At 39.8% G+C, this 17,290-nt stretch overlaps 1 protein-coding gene across 6 annotated transcripts in view; it reads left to right on the forward strand.

Moving 5' to 3' along the window:
• Positions 1-17,290, forward strand: part of PYDC2 (pyrin domain containing 2) — a 100,644-nt gene that overhangs the window by 53,110 nt on the left and 30,244 nt on the right. For 4 of the 6 annotated variants that reach the window (XM_021934986.2, XM_021934985.2, XM_021934987.2 and 1 more), the window contains exon 1: positions 3,646-5,428. The exons of 1 other annotated variant lie outside the window; for it this stretch is intronic. In XM_021934986.2, the coding sequence (XP_021790678.1) occupies positions 3,746-4,165 (420 nt within the window). In that variant the 5' untranslated portion in view covers positions 3,646-3,745 and the 3' untranslated portion in view covers positions 4,166-5,428. Of the gene's footprint in view, positions 1-3,645; positions 5,429-17,290 lie in introns of those variants that run through there. One more of the 6 variants, XR_644324.4, reaches the window with a different exon arrangement.

A 17,290-nucleotide genomic window follows, 5' to 3' on the forward strand; every position in this document is an offset into this window, starting at 1 on the left:
ATTATATTTAATGGCAAAATGAATGCTTTGTCCCAAAATCAGGACCACCTCAATGCTATCTCCTCTTAGCATGACCATACAGCATTACATTAGTGGTGCTAGCCTTAGCAACTAGACAAGACAAGAAAGGCAACTGGATTATAATGGAAGTGAAACTATCTGTATTAGCAGATAACATAATTTTGTATATAGGAAATCCTAAAAAATTCACTTGAAACCTGTTAGAACTACTAAATTAATTCATCCAGGTTTCAGGATACAAGATCATATATAAAAATCAATTTTACTTCTACACACTTGTAATGAACAATCCAAAACTAAAATTAAAACAATTCCTTTTAGAATCATATCAAAAAGAATAAAATACCTAGAAATAAATTTTAACAAAGAAGTAAACCTTAGACTCTGAAAATTACAAGACATTATTGAGAGAAATTAAAGATCTAAACAAGTGGAAAGCATCTCATGTTTATAGATTGGAAGACTTAATTTACGTTGTTAAGATGGCACTACTCCCCAAACTGATCTACATATTCAGTACAATCCCTGTCAGAATCTCAGCTTACTTTATGTAGAAATGGGCAAACTAGTTAGAAAATTCAAGTAGTATTGCATAGACCCAGTACAGCCAAGATGATCTTGAAAACTAAGAGCAAACAATGACAATTCACCTTTCCTTATTTCATGACTTAATACAAAGCAATGGTAATTAAGATAGTGTGGTACTGGCACAAGGACAGACATATCGCTCAATAAAACAGAAATGAGAGTCCAAAAATAAGCCCGTATATCTGTGGTCAACTGACTTTCTTTTTTTTTTTTTGGGCCTCTACATAGTTTATTTTATTTTTTATTTTTAGATAAATTTATCATTACAATATAACAAGTTGTAGGTACATGTGCATAACGCAGGTTTGTTACATATGTATACTTGTGCCTTGTTGCGTGCTGCACCCATCAACTCGTCATTTACATCAGGTATAACTCCCAGTGCAATCCTCTCCCCTCCCCCCTCCCATGATAGGCCCCGTGTGTGATGTTCCCCTTCCCAGTCCAAGTGATCTCATTGTTCAGTTCCTCACCTATGAGTGAGAACATGCGGTGTTTTGGGTTTTCTGTTCTTTGTGATAGTTTGCTAAGAATGATGGATTCCATCCATGTCCCTGGCCAGCGACTACTGGAAACTCATCCTTTTATGGCTGCATATATTCCATGGTGTATGTTACATTTTTCAACTCAACCTGTCACTGATGGACACGGCTGATTTCCAAGTCTTTGCTATTATGAATAGTGCTGCAATAAACATACGTGCATGTGTCTTTAGAGCAGCATAATTTATAATCCTTTGGGTATATACCCAGTAATGGGATGGCTGGGTCATATGACATCTAGTTCTGTGATCCTTGAGGAATCGCTAAGTACTGTTTTCCATAATGGTTGAACTATTTCATAATCCCACCAACAGTGTAAAAAGTGTTCCTATTTCTCCACATCCTCTCCAGCACCTGTTGCTTCCTGACTTTTTAATGATCGCCATTCTAACTGGTGTGAGATGGTATCTCATTGTGGTTTTGATTTGTTTCTCTGATGGCCAGTGATGCATAAGCATTTTTCATGTGTTTGTTGGCTGTATGAATGTCTTCTTTTGAGAAATGTCTATTCATATCCTTTCGGCCTAATTTTATTTGTGGGCTATGGTTTTTTTCTTTGTAACTTGTTTGTGTTCCCTCTTTGTAGGTTCTGATATTAGCCCTTTGTCAGATGAGTAGATTTCAAAAATTTTCTCCCATTCTGTAGGTTGCCTGTTCACTCTGATGGTAGTTTCCTTTTGCTGTGCAGAAGCTCTTAGTTTAATGAGATCCATTTGTCAATTTTGGCTTTTGCTGTTGTTGCTTTTTGGTGTTTTAGACATGAAGTCTTTGCTCATGCCTTATGTCCTGAAATGGTACCAATACCAGGTTTTCCTCTAGGATTTTGTGAGACAGGTCTAACATTTGTCTCTAATCCATCTGAATTAATTTTCGTATAAGGAGGCGAAAGGATCCAGTTTCAGCTTTCTACTCTCTATGGCTAGCCAATTTTCCCAGCACCATTTATTAAATAGGGAACTTTTCCCTATCATTTCTTTGTTTCCTCTTCAGGTTTGTCAAAGATCAGATTGCTGTAGATGTGTGGCATTATTTCTGAGACTCCTGTCTCTGTTCCATTGGTCGATATATTCTCTGTTTTGGTACTCAGTACCATGCTGTTTTGGTTACTGTAGCCTTGTAGTATAGTTTGGTATCAGGTAGCGTGATGCCTCCAGCTTGTTCTTTGACTTAGGATTGTCTTGAGAGGCCTTTTTTGTTCCATATGAACTTTAAAGCAGTTTTTCCAATTCTGTGAAGAAACTTGGTAGCTTGATGGGATGGCATTGAATCTATAAATTACCTTGCATATACATTTTCACGATATTGATTCTTCCTATCCATGAGCATGGTATGTTCTTCCATTTGTTTGTGTCCTCTTTTATTTCAGTGAGCAGTGGTTTGTAGTTCTCCTTGAAGAGGTCCTTTACATCCTTGTGTTGGATCTCAGTACTGATTCTTTGAAGCAATTGTGAATGGAAGTTCATTCATGATTTGGCTCTCTGTTTGTCTGGTCAACTGACTTTCAACAAGGGTTTCAAGACCATGCAATGGGATAAGAATAGACTCTTCAATAAGTGGTGCTTATGCTGCGACTTCTTATACATGCAGAAGAATAAATTTGGAACTCTACTTCATGCCATATACAAAAATTAACTCAAAATATATCAAAGACCCAAATGTAAGAGTTAAAGTTGTATATTCTTACAGTAAATGATAGGGGTAATCTTTATGACCTGAGATCATAAAAGATTCTAGACATGACATCGTTAAGCAACAAGAGAAAAATGGATAAATTTGGTTTCATCAAAATGAAAAACATTTGTGCCTTAAAGGACACTATCATTAAACTGATAAGACAACTCACAGAATGGGAGCAATGATTTGCATATCGCATATCTAATGAAGGACCTGTCCCTAGACTATATAAAGAACTCTTACAACTCAGCAATAAAAAGACAATTAACTCAATTTTAAAATGAGCAAAAATCTGAATTACTATTTCTACTAAAAAGATATAAAAATATATGCTTATTAGTGTTTTAATTTAAATTAATTTGGCACTAACTGTTTTGATTTAATTTAATGTAACTTAATTTAGGAGAGCTAAGTAATTAAACATGAGGCCAAAGTACATAAGAAAGTGGCAGTCTTTTATTGCAAATATGCATACACTCTCGGACGAGGTTCTCTGGTCCTCAGGTGTGGGGGGCCAGGGAAGTCGCGCCGGTGCTCTCGGGTGATGTTCTCCGGTCCACAAATGCGGGGGCCGAAGAAGTCACGCTGGCTCCTGCCAGTGGCAGACTTTTATGCATTGGTACTGGAAGGGGAAGGGCAGTGGGCAGGATAAGGGCGTGATAGGGGCGTCTCCATAGGCGTGGCCGGGTAAGTTTTGATCTCTTCGGATTGACATCACCTGGAGCATGCTCGGTTGATCTGCATCTTCCCACGCACGGGAAAGTTGGTGAGGAAGAACCCGGAAGCAACATGGATTATGCCTTCTTGTTCACCTTCCTCCATCTTGTCCTTTCTCCTTCACCCAAACAATTAGTATATGAAAAGATGTAAGAACCAGCGGGTAGGGCCAGGCATTGGGAGAGCTCCCCACGCAGGACAAGATGGCATCTTCTGCACAGCTGGACTTCAACCTGCAGGCTCTTCTGGAGCAACTCAGCCAGGATGAGTTGAGCAAGTTCAAGTCTCTGATCAGAACAATCTCCCTGGGAAAGGAGCTACAGACAGTCCCCCAGATGGAGGTAGACAAGGCTAATGGGAAGCAACTGGTAGAAATCTTCACCAGCCACTCCTATAGCTATTGGGCAGGGATGGCAGCCATCCAGGGCTTTGAAAAGATGAACGAAACCCATCTGTCTGAGAGAGCTGATGAACGTCGTGTGATGCCCCTACTTTCACCCCTCTGGGATAGTGAGTTGATGGCTGAGCTAGATGTTGCTTTAGCCTTGGTTCTGCCTCTGTTTTACATGCACATGTCACTTAACCTTGTTCTATATGAAATATCTATATCACCAGTATATTGAGAGAAATAAAGGTGAAATAATTCACATCCCCCCACTCAAAGGACTTTGATCCAAAAGGGCAGAGAAGAGTGGTAGATAAACAATAAGAGCACGTGTGATAAGTGTCTTGAATGAGATACGGAAATAAGGCTAGGGGATTCCAGGGGATGGAAACATTCAAGCCTTCAAGAACGTCAAGCAATTCTGTATCGGTAGTTGGCATTTCAATAGACTTTGAAGGATGGAGAATTTGCCACTCTCGACTAGGGGAAAGGATGCCCAAGTGGAGGAACAGCATGAGCAGAAGTAGGAAAGTAAAGGGCAAGACAGTGAATAGTGACAAATTCAGTTTGATAAGGGTAGCAGTAGAGATTGTAGGGAAGGATTTTGTGCAGCTAAAGGAATGACAGGGGAGATATCTTCACAAAGAATAGTCAGTCTAGAAGTCCTTTTAGGTAGTCCCAAATTTATAACCGTAAACAATGGAAGAAGGACAGTACAAAGAAGAGCTCTACATAAGAAAGCATGAAACTGCTTCAGAATTGCTGTGAGGCTTCTTTCCTCTGGAGATGAAATGTCACCGCATTTCTCAGATGACAATAGTGTGATACTGCTCCAAAGGGAAAAGAAAAAGTACTGACTCTGACGACCATAATTGTATCTGGCCATTTTCCCTTTATATCATTGGCTGTACTGCAGGCGTTCAATATAGACTTAGAGGATGACTGGTCCAAAGACTCACCTATTCATGCTCTTGTCCAGAAAAAAAAAGATAAGATGTCCATAGAGTGAATAAGTAAGAAATAGCCCAACCAATTCAAACATACTAGGGTATAGCCAAATTTCTTAATTTATTACTTGGTTAGCATAAAATGATAAATATTTCAGAAAAATAGAGGCAATAATCTTTCCCAATATATTATTGTTTTGAAATATATGAATAAATAAAACTAACATCTTAAAGTTGGTAGCTTTTTATTTTCAAAGTGGGTTCACATCTATATTCTCACAGCTTAAGAGATTATCAGAGCATGAAATTTTTGCCCTATTTTACAAATGGGGAGACTGAGAATAAGGTATTCATGATTTTCTGAGAAATAAAAGGCTTTTGAAGTGACCAAAGAGCTAGTGTTAACTTTCCTTTTACAGATGTGGGAACAGAGGCCTGTGGGAGTAGTTGACTTGTCCAAAGACTCAGAACTAGTGACTGATGAAGGGGCTCAAATCCTACATTCTACCTCTTAAACCAGGAAACTTCCCTCTACACCCCACTGTTTCTGAAGAGTAAGTAAGAGCTTTCCTTTTGATCATTGCCTCTATATGATTCAGCAAATACCCAATTTCTATTTCACAAGAATGTGGTCGAGTCTATTAAACGTCCCGTAGACAGTGAGCATCCGCACAGTTTCTTCCCTCCTGCGCTCTCTTAAATGATACATTCCTCACCTGCACAGGGGTGACATTTAAAATAAAGCCAAATAATTTTCTGTTTTTTAAAATGTCAAAGATGATCAGGGATCACATCCAGGCTTGGAGCTACGGTAACTTTTTTTTTTTTTTTTTTTTTTTAATGACTGCGCAGTTTAAACACATATGGGTAGATATAATCTCTGGGTTTCTTCTGGTGAGCTGAGGTTTTGAAATTCACTTAATCCCTTGCTATCTTAGAATCAGTATCATGCACGATATAGGCCAACCAAAATTTAGTGTTTATGGTTATATAAAAAAAATCATGGCAGGTTGTAAGTCAACGAAGGACAAGAACAGTTTGCCACTTCATAAGCTTTAGATGATCCAGATAATTTAGAAAATTCTTTCCTCAAGGAAAAATAACATTCATTACAGACTGAAAAAAAAACAGCTGATGACAGTATTTGTGATACACAAAATATCCTATTTTTAATAGTCATCACATATGGATTGTAATTTGAATACAGAAAAAATATTTTTATAGTTCTACCTTCAAAGAGGATGGTAAAAGTTTTATGCGCAAGTGACTCATAGCTTTTCTTTCCATCCTCATTTTCTGTGATCTTAGGAAAAAAACCCTTCATCTCTATGGTGATTCAGTTGACCATTTTTGATCATGTATTTATAGTTTCTCTGTCAACAAATGCTTTTTTTTAGGGCTTCCTAGATGTTGTGATATAAAAATTGTATGGCTACTGGTTAGTTAACAAACACTTGCCTTATAATTTTGGAAGAGAGCAAATTTTCTTTTGTATACTTTTTATTAACATGAATATAGTGGCTCCAAAGGGCTGGACTGGTGCCTGGCATTCCCCCAAGTGATGAAGCAGTGCATGGGTAAGTTGTCAGACAGCGCAGTCACCAGTCACCAGAAAATGACTGAAGGCAGCACTCTTTCTTCATATGGGGATTTCCATGTTTCTTCATCAAGCTTGTGTCATGTTTCTACTTAGCTGCATTACAAAATTTTCTTTTGTGGAGAGCATGGGATTTAGCTATGCATTTTGTGAAAGCATGTTTATAATTAACTGAGTAACTATACTGCTTAGGAATCACAGGAGGCCATCACTGGACCTGGTCTTGGGCTCTGGCAAATAGCATGGGTAATGAGGCAGAGGAGGTGACGGTAGAGAAGTCAGGGTAAGATAAGGATTTAGCCTGGGCACAGTGGCTCAATGCCTGTCATCCCAGCACTTTGGGAGATAGTGGATCACCTGAGGTCAGGAGTTCAAGACCAGCCTGACCAACATGGTGAAACCCTGTCTCTACTAAAAATACAAAAATTAGCTGGATGTGGTGGTGGGCGCCTATGGTCCCAGCTACTCAGGAGGCTAAGGCAGGAGAATTGCTTGAACCTGGGAGGTAGAGGTTGCAGTGAGGTGAGATTGCGCCACTGCACTCCAGCCTGGGCGAGAGACTGAGATTCAGTCTCAAAAAAAAAAAAAAGAAAAAGAAAAAAGAAAAAAGAAAGGTTTAGTTTCTGATCTTTAGGCATCATCATGGCAACAAGTGACTGATCTTTCTTGCTTTCTTGCCTGTCAGAGACACGTAGTGAGAGAAACTTCTGGGGATCCCTGCTGTGTGTTACAACAGGCTGTTGCTCCTTAACCTGTAGTTCAAGGGTATCACTAGAATAGGTGAATTCCATAAGAAAATGAAAAAGAAGTTTATTAAAGTCTATTAAAGCAAACCCAAGGACTTAATCCCTAAAATGTTCTCATAAGATGGCAGGCAGAGCATAAAATCAAAAGTAAGTCTCCTATTCCACCTCCTCATTGCAGATTCACTGCCAGAAGTGACTTAGTTTACCTTCTCTGATTTGCGTTTTTCTGGTGGGCACCTATAGCTACTCACTCCATTGCCCATAAGTTTGAGAAATAAAGATAATTTTTTCAATTTCTTGATCCGTCAGTGTTCAGCAGTAGTAGGTGATTCCAAAAACAAAAGATGTAGTGTTTGCTCTTGCATAATACAACCTTACTCCCATCTCTCCTTCTCTCCTGTCTCCTAGTTCATAAGAGTTTTATCATTTTAAACATTTTAACATTTCCATGGTTTATAGATTTCAGACCTTTTTTTTGAAAGGTGGAGTCTCGCTCTGTTGCTTAGGCTGGAGTGCAATGGCGTGATCTAGGCTCACTGCCACCTCTGCCTCCTGGGTTCAGGCGATTCTCCTGCCTCAGCTTCCCAAGTAGCTGGGACTACAGGCATGTGCCACCATGCCCAGCTAATTTTTGTACTTTTTAGTAGAGACAGGGTTTCACTATGTGTTCGCCAGGCTAGTCCCAAACTCCTGACCTCAAGTGATCCACCCGCCTCGGCCTCCTAAAGTGCTGGGATTACAGGCATGAGCCACTGTGCCCGGCCCAGATTTGATACTTTTGTGCTTTGCTTACAACTTGAAAAAATAAAATTCAGCAGTGTTTACATTATTAGGATAAGGCAAATATTATTCACTGCAGAACCAAGTAGTGAAATTTGATCTGTAGAAAAAAGGAAATGTAATCTTAAAGCATTATGTTTGAGTCACATTAAAGAGAATTTTCTGCAAGTCAAGAACAAGTGAATTCTCTTTTATTACAGCCTGTTAATTGTTCATTGTAATGCCACATTTTATATCAATTCATATGTAAACCATGAGGGGGTAAGGCTTTCAGATATCTGCCTGGGAAACTGAGGCGTTTGGAGAAAATGTCTAAGAGAAGAGATAAGGAATGAGTGAGGACTGTTTGATCAATGAGGTTTTAATTGTCACAGCAAAGAGATCTTTCATAAACCTGTTCCTGGCTCCGAGACAGGAAGCAAACAGGTAATAAATAAGACAATTATTTTCAGTGAAACTTCTGTAGGTTAGTTAAGGCATAGGGTATTATTGCTTTGATGATTTGATATACTGCTAACTGAATAAAATATAAAAAGGGTAAGAGAAATAATTACGTAACTCTATCCAGTGAATTTTCCAGGACTTGAACAAAAACATTCAATGATACTGGCTTACAGGGCCTAGTGGAGATGGTGGAGTTAGTGAACATAGTGTACAAGGGTGGCTGGAACATGGCAGAATGTAGTAGAAACAGCTACTTTATGCAGTGGACATGGGGCTCTCAAGAAGCAGATGTGGACCAAGCAAAAGTGGCAGTGCCTAGAAAGAGCTATAGCTCTCACTGAAAGCAATTCACACCTGGAAGAAATTATAGCACCCACTGTACGTTGTTGTGCCCAACAGATTTTACTGTCCCTAGAAAAAGAAAATTGGTTTAGAAGATGGGAAGAAGGGGTGGATGTCATATGAAAAATGAGATGGGAAGAAGGGGTGGATGTCATATGAAAGATGAGATGGGAAGAAGGGGTGAATGTTACATGAAAAAGATGAGCAGCTTTTTCATGAGATTTCCCTGAGGACATAATTAGGAGAGAGAGAGTAGAGGGAAAAAACACTAGTCAAAATTTTGTGTGTAAATATATATATATATATATATATAGTTTGTATAGATCCTTGATAAATGTAAACACTTTAATTTGCAGTTGTATGAAGACATTTTTCTAGAGCAATATTACATTGTGGGAAAAAGTGTGAGATTTTGGTCAGAGGAAGAACTATGTTTGAAAAGCTCCTGCACAAGTCTCTCTAAGATGATCTGAGCCTCATTTTTTCTAACCTGTAAATTGGGAATAAGAAACCCCCTCTTTCTTACTAGGTATAAGAATGAACTGGAGAGATGTGAAAATCACATGTGAAACTCAATGGGTTATAGGACTATTGGCTTTTCTTCTACAGAATAATCTAATTTTAGAAATACTCTTCTTCGGATACCTGCTCCCCAAAATCTGGAGCTCAGATAAACCTTTTTATCCCTTGTTTACTAAGCAGCAGTGATAAATGTAATATTTACCCACCTCATTAATACAGTTATCTGGCTTGGTCCACTCTAGGGTCAAATGTATCTTCGGTGTTTTGACTTCTTTCAAGAACACTCAGAGAAGGGTATAGGTTATGGTCCTGAAAAATAATAACTTTATTGCCCAGACTGTCCTAGGCAGAATTTTCTCCTGAGATGACAGTTCAAATTCCCTATTCCTGACTACCAAATGAATCAACGCAACTTATGAAAGCAAATAAGTAATAAATATATGACAGTTCAAATTCCCTTTTCCTGACTACCAGGTGAATCAACACAACTTATGGATTTATTAACAAACCTATTGGTATTGTTGAGGATTTTAAAAATAAATTAATTTTTGTTATTATAAGTCGTTATCTAGATTTTTTCAATACTTATTGATTGTACTTATGTGAGGGTAGTAATCAGTATGGTAGAAGAGGAAGAGCACTAGAATACAATTTCAAAAAATGGGGAATTTAAACTGGGTTTATTCTCTTCCTTCCTTTCTCTTATTTCCTTGTTTTCTTTTTCTTTTTTTTTTTCTTTTTGAGACAGAGTCTCTCTCTGTTGCCCGGGCTGGAGTGCGATGGTGCGATCTTGGCTCACTGCAACCTCAGCCTCCTGGGTTCAAGTGAATCTCCTGCCTCAGCCTCCTGAGAAGCTGGAATTTCAGGCGCCCACCACCACGCCTGGCTAATTTTTGTATTTTTAGTAGAGACGAGGTTTCGCCATGTTGGCCAGGCTGGGTGATTCACCCGCCTCGGCCTCCCAAAATGCTGGGATTACAGGCATGAGCCACTGCCCCCAGCCCTTCTTATTTCTAATTAATAAATAATATTTGTATTTATTTACGGGGTATACAAAAGGCCATCAGGAAAACATTCACTGAAGTCTTACTTGTAGAACTTAAACTTGAAAAATGAGTAGAATTTGGACATGTGGAGATAGACCTAGATTGTGAGACTTAGAAACTACACATGCAAAGGTTCTGAGGTCAAAAATCATGGCCCGTATACAAGAAATGGTGAAAGAGTATCATTTGGCTTGAGTTTGAGCGTGAGAAACGGAATGTTAAGCTGCCATTTCACACTAATGACTATAAGGCAGAATTAAAAAGTGTTTCCTAATATGCAATGTAGAAAAGCCAAATGTAAAATTACATCTCTATGCTGACTTCAGCTTCATAAATTATGTCTGCTCATGAGCAAAGGCTGAAAGGAAATGCTACCCACAACAAAATTTATAAACAGATGATATTAGACTAGACAAATTTCCATTTTTAATTTTTTTATTGTTGTTACACATTAAATAGTTGGAAATGCATGAAAGTAGTTTCTGGATGGGTACATTTTATGAATGTGAGACTTTCAGACATTTATACATACCTTACAAATATAACTAAATTGCACATGAAACTCAGTGGCCATTATTCACACTCTAATTTCTAGGAATCCAGCACGATGAAAATTCTAGAAATTCTCCTTTCCTTTCTCATTTGAAAGGCGGCATAAAGTACATATGCAAGGTGTTCCTGTTTATAGCAAAGACACATCTAATATGTAACCATCTGAGAGGAAGGGCTGATTTTTTAGCAGGGCATTATGATGACAAAGCTTGGCGATCTGTCAAAAAAGTAAAACATGGAGAATTATTTAAATTAAAGTGATAAAATTCAAAGATTACATAACATTTCATAGAGGCTGAGTCATGCTCAAGGGACTCACTTATTAGGCAGTCTTACGATAGGAGGTGAAATATATCCATCTATTCAAAAAGCAGTTTACTGCTCACCTCATTGTCGTGCTAACCTCAGCATTCTCTCAAGGTAGCTCGAAGCAGAATTAGTTGCAACAGTGTTCATAGGTCTATCCACATCCATCTTATCGCCAAGATGAACTACATTTGTTTGCAGGAAAAAAGGGAGAAGATGTCATTGATTGCTATAACTTATTGTAAAGCTGCATACTTATTTGGTGCTTTTATTAAATTCGTTTTTTCTAATCATCAAAATATATACGTATGTATTGTTGTCTTGTGCGATGCGTTTGACTTCTCAGAAGCTATAGTCAGACATTAAGCAGAATAACTTACTTGACTAAATCACTAAATTTTGTGCTGTTAAGACTGGAAAAAATTACACATCAAACCACCTCATTTTATACAGGGAAACTGAGGATCAGAGAGAGCAATATTTCCATGCAATTTCACAGTAAAATTCAGTGGTAATGAAAGGCTGAAAAAAAAAAAGCCTCTTCCTTCCCCATTTAGTACTCTCTTTCTAAGTAACATACCATGTTTTTATCGGAAATACAGAGTAGGTTAAAGGAAAACAATTATAAGCATGTCTTAGAACATTAAAGTAGGAAATTAAATTTGATTTACGGAAGAAAAAAAGAAATTAAATTTACCTCCCTTTTAGAAGAGTAGTAATTATCACATTGCTCAATGATGGAAATGGGCATTGTTAGAGAGTGACTTGGGGCTGATATGTGTCATCTTTATCTTTCTTATGTGTCCTTCACTATGATTACTCACTAATATAAACTAAAATGATGCTCTTTGAAAATGGCAATAGAAGGAAACAGTCAATAGTTAATACTGAAATATTTATTTACTTTCTAACTACAGTGAGCCCAGTAAAAGGCTCTAGAGGGCTACTACAGCATGATAGGTTCTTATTCTTGAGGAAATTAAAATCTAGTTAGAAAAGGAAGTATAAAATATACAATAAATCAACAAAAATAACAAAAGAATGCACTTATTTGCAAATTTATTGCATATAATCACTAAGAAGACATACAAGTGACCAACAGACATATGAAAAAGTGCTCAACATCACTAATCATCAGAGAAATGCAAGTTCAAACCTCAATGAAGTACCATCTCACACCAGTCAGAATGGCTATTATTAAAAAGTCAAAAAACAAAAAACAGCTGTTGGTGAGGATATGGAGAAAAGGAAATGCTTATACACTGTTGGTGGGAATGTAAATTGGTACAACCTCTATGGAAAACAGGATGGAGACTTCTCAAAGAACTAAAAATAGAACTATCATGGAATCATCAATCCCACTATTGGGTACCCACCCAAAGGAAAATAAATCATTATATAAAAAAGACACCTGCAGAAAGAGGAGGCAGAGCAAGATGTCCAAATAGAAGCCTTCACTAATCATCCTGACTGCAGGAATATTAAACTGAACAACTATTCTCTCTGTTTCACACACACACACACACAAACACACACATACACACAAACACACACACACACAATCACCTTCATAAGAACCATAAATCAGGTGAGTAATCACAGTACCTGGTTTTAATGTGATATCACTGAAGGAGACACTAAAGATAGGAGAGACAATCTTGAGTTGCCAGTGTCACCCCTCTTCCATCCCCCAGCAGCAGCCACATGTCACAGAGAGAGAATCTGTGCACTTGGGGAAGGAAGAGCACAGTGATAAAGGGATTTTGCTCTAGAAATCAGTGCTGCCCTGTCACAGTGGAAAGCAACACCAGGCAGAACTCAGCTGGAGCCCGTGAAGGGATTATTTAGACCTAACCAGAAGAGAAGTACCCATCCTCCCGTCAGAACCTGAATTCTAGCAAGCCTCACCACTGTTGCCCAAAGTGCTCTGGGATTCTAAATAAACTTTAAAAGCACAAGGACTGCAATTCCTGGGCGTGTCCTGGTGCTGTGCTGGGCTCAGAGCCAGCAGACTTGGGGGACAAGTGACCTAGTGAGATACCAGCTTTGTCCGCCGAGTGATTGCTTGCACCGCACCTCCCAAACTCCAGGCAGTACAACTTGCAGCTCCAGGAAAGACTCCTTCCCTCCTCATGAGAAGAGGAGGGGGAAGAGTAAAGAGGTCTTTGTTTTACAACTTGGATACCGGCTTAGCCAGAGTAGGACAGAACACCAGCAGAGGTGTGAGGCTCTGATTTCAGGACCCCACTCCTAGACCACATTTCTAGACATACCCTAGGCCAGAAGGGAACCTGCTGCCTTGAAGGGAAGGACTGACTCCTGGCGGGAGTCATCATCTGCTGACTAAAGAGCCTTTGGGCCCTGAGTAATCAGCAGTGGTAGCCAGGCAGTGCTCACTGTGGGCCTTGGGTGAGCCTCGGTAGCCAGTTCGCCATGGGCCTTGGGTGAGACTCAGAGACGTGCTGGCTTCAGGTGTGACCTAGTGCATTCCCAGCTATGCTGGCTATGGGAAGAGACTCCTTCTGCTTGAGAAAATGTGATAGAAGAGTAAAAGGGACTTTATCTTGCAGCTTAGGTATCAGCTTGGCCACAGTAGGATAGAGCACCAAATGGGCTCTTGGGGTTCACAATTCTATACATTGCCTCTTGGATGGCATTTCTGAGCCTGTGTTATGTCACAGGGGAGCCCACTGCCCTGTAGATAAAGCCCCAGGCATTTACAAGAAGTTAACCGAAGACCACTTGGGCCTTGAGTGAATGTTGGTGGTAGACTGGCTGATATGGTTCAACTCTGTGTCCTCACCAAAATCTCATCTTGAATTGTATTCCCGTAATTCTCACGTGTTATAGGAGGGACCCAGTGGGAGAGAACTTGAATCTTGGAGGTGGTTTCCTCCATCCTGTTCTCACAGGAGTGAGTAAGTCTCACGTGATAGGATGGGTTTGTCAGGGGTTTCCACTTTTGCATCTTTATTTTCTCTTGCCGCTGAGATGTAAGAAATGCCTTTTGCCTCCTGCCATGATTCTGAGGTCTCCCCAGCCATGTGGAACTGTAAGTCCAATTAAACCTCTTTCTCCCCAGTCTCAGGTTTGTCTTTATCAGCAGCTTGAAAACAGACTAATACAGTAAATTGGTACCAGTAGAGTGGGGCACTGCTGAAAAGATACCTGAATACATGGAAGCCACTTTGGAACTGGGTATTAGACAGAGGTTGAAGCAGTTTGGAGGGCTCAGAAGACAGAAGAATGTGGGAAAGTTTGGAACCTCCTAGAGACTTGTTGAATGGCTTTGACAAAAATTCTGAGAGTGATAAGAACAATAAGGTCCAGGCTGAGGTGGTCTCAGATGGAGATGAGGAACTTGTTGGGAATCAGAGCAAAGGTGACTCTTGTTATGTTTCAGCAAAGAGACTGGTTGCATTTTGCCCCCACCCTAGAGATTTGTGGAACTTTGAACCTGAGAGAGATGATTTAGGGTATCTGGCAGAAGAAATTTCTAAGTGGCAAAGCATTCAAAAGGTGATTTGGGTGATGTTAAAAGCATTACATTTTAAAAAGGAAACAGCATAAAAGTTTGGAAAATTTGTAGCCTGACAATATGATAGAAGAGAAAATCCCATTTTCTGAGGAGAAATTCAAGCCAGCTGCAGAAATTTGCATAAGTAACAAGGAGTTGAATGTTAATCCCCAAAGCAATTGGAAAAATGTCTCCAGGGCATGCCATAGGTCTTCGTGACAGCCCCTCACATCACAGACCTGGAAGCTTAGGAGGAAAAAATGATTTGGTGGGCTCGGCCCAGGGTCCCCATGCTGTGTGTAGCCTAGGGACTTTGTGCCCTGCATCCCAGTGTCCCAGCCATTGCTAAAAGGGGCCGAGGTACAGCTCCACCCATGGTTTCCAGGGGTGCAAGCTCCAAACCTTGGCAGCTTCCACATGGTGTTGAGCCTGAGGGTGCACAGAAGTCAAGAATTGAGATTTGGGAGCTTCCACCTAGATTTCGGAGGATATATGGAAACAACTGGATGCCCAGGCAGAAGTTTGCTGCAGGGGCGGGGCTTTCATGGAGAACCTCTGCTAGGGCAGTTTGGGAGGGAAATGTGGGGTTAGAGCCCCCACACAGAGTCCCTACTGAGGCACTGCCTAGTGGAGCTGTAAGAAGAGGGCCACTGGCCTCCAGAGACCAGAATGGTATATCCACTGACAGCTTGCACTGTGTGCCTGGAAAAGCCACAGACACTCAATGCCAGCTTGTGAAAGCAGCCAAGAGGGAGGCTATACCCTGCAAAGGCACAGGGGTGGAGCTGCCCAAGATTATGGGAACCTACCTTTCTTGCATCAGTGTGATCTGGATATGAGACATGGAGTCAAAGGAGATCATGTTGTAGCTGTAGAATTTAACCACCCTGCTGGATTTCAGACTTGCATGGGCCCTGTAACCTCTGTTTCGGCCAATTTCTCCTATTTGGAATGACTATATTTACGCAATACCTGTAACCCCATTGTATCTAGGAAGTAACTAGCTTGCTTTTGATGTTACAGGCTTGTGGGTGGAAGGGACCTGCCTTGTCTCAGATGACACTTTGGACTTTTGGGTTAATGCTGAAATGAGTTAAGACTTTGGGGGATTGTTGGGAAGGCATGATTTGTTTTGAAATGTGAGGACATGAGATTTGGAGGGGCCAGGGGCGGAATGATATGGTTTGGCTTAGTGTTCCTACCCAAATCTCATCTTGAACTGTACTCCTATAATTCCCACATGTTGTGGGAGGGACCTGGTGGGAGACAATTTGAATCATGGGGGCAGTTTCCCCCATACTGTTCTTATGGTAGTGAATCAGTCTCACAAGATCTGATGGTTTTATCAGGGGTTTCTGCTTTTGCCTCTTCCTCATTTTCTCTTGCCCCTGCCATGTAAGAAGTGCCTTTCACCTCCTGCCATGATTATGAGGCCTCCCCAGCCATGTGGAACTGTAAGTCCAATGAAACCTCTTTCTCTTCCTGGTCTCGGATATGTCTTTGTCAGCAGTGTGAAAATGGACTGATACACTGGTGGTATTTGCTGTGGGCCTGAGGCAGTGTTGACCATGGGGAGAGACTCCTCTGCTTGTGGAAAGGGGAAAGGAGAATAAGAAGGACTTTGTTTTGTTGCTTATGTGCCAGATCAGCCAGAGTAGAAGAGAGCACCAGGTAGATTCCTAAAGTTTCTCACTCCAGCCTTGGATCCCAAGTGGACTCTCTGGACTTACCCAGGGCTGGAGAAAACCTTCTGTCTCGAAGGAAAGAACACAAATAGCAGAAGTAAGTCCTTAAGTATAAATAACAACATTTAATGTCAATAGACTATCTATTCAGAAGACATAGAGTGGCTGAATGGATTTAAAAAAATCACCAACACTCTGTAGCCTAAAAGAAACACACCTCACCTATCAAGACAGACTGAAAATAAAGGGAAGACACAAAGAGGTTATTATATAATAATGAAGGGTTCAATTCAGCAAGAAGGTATAAGAATTGTAAATACAAATGCACGTAACCCTGGAGCACCCTGATTTATAAAGCAACTATTATTAGAGCTAAAGGGAGAGCTTGATCCCAATACAATAATAGCTGGAGAGTTCAACATCAAACTTTCAGGATTGAAAAGATAATTCAGACAAAATAAAGATGCATTGGACTGAAAAGGCACTGTACACCAAATGTCCCTAATAGAACATTTCATTCAATGGCTGCAGAATACACATTTTACTCCTAAGCACATGAATCATTCTCAAGAATATACCATATAGGCCACAAAATAAGTCTTCAAAAACTCAAAAAAAAAATTGAAATTATATCAAGTATCTTCTCTCTAGAATGGAATAAAATGAAAATTAATTACAAGAGGGATTTTGGAAACCATAAAAAAGCAGAAATTGTACAATATACTCCTCAATGACCAGTGGATAAATGAAGAAATTAAGAAGGAAATTAAATATTTCTTGAAACAAGTGATAATGAAAATACAACATACCAAAACCTATGGGATACAGTAGAAGCAGTACTAGGGGGAAAATTTATAGCTATAAGCACTTACATCAGTA

Source organism: Papio anubis, chromosome 2, assembly GCF_008728515.1.
Source record: "Papio anubis isolate 15944 chromosome 2, Panubis1.0, whole genome shotgun sequence".
Taxonomy (NCBI): Eukaryota; Metazoa; Chordata; class Mammalia; order Primates; family Cercopithecidae; genus Papio; species Papio anubis.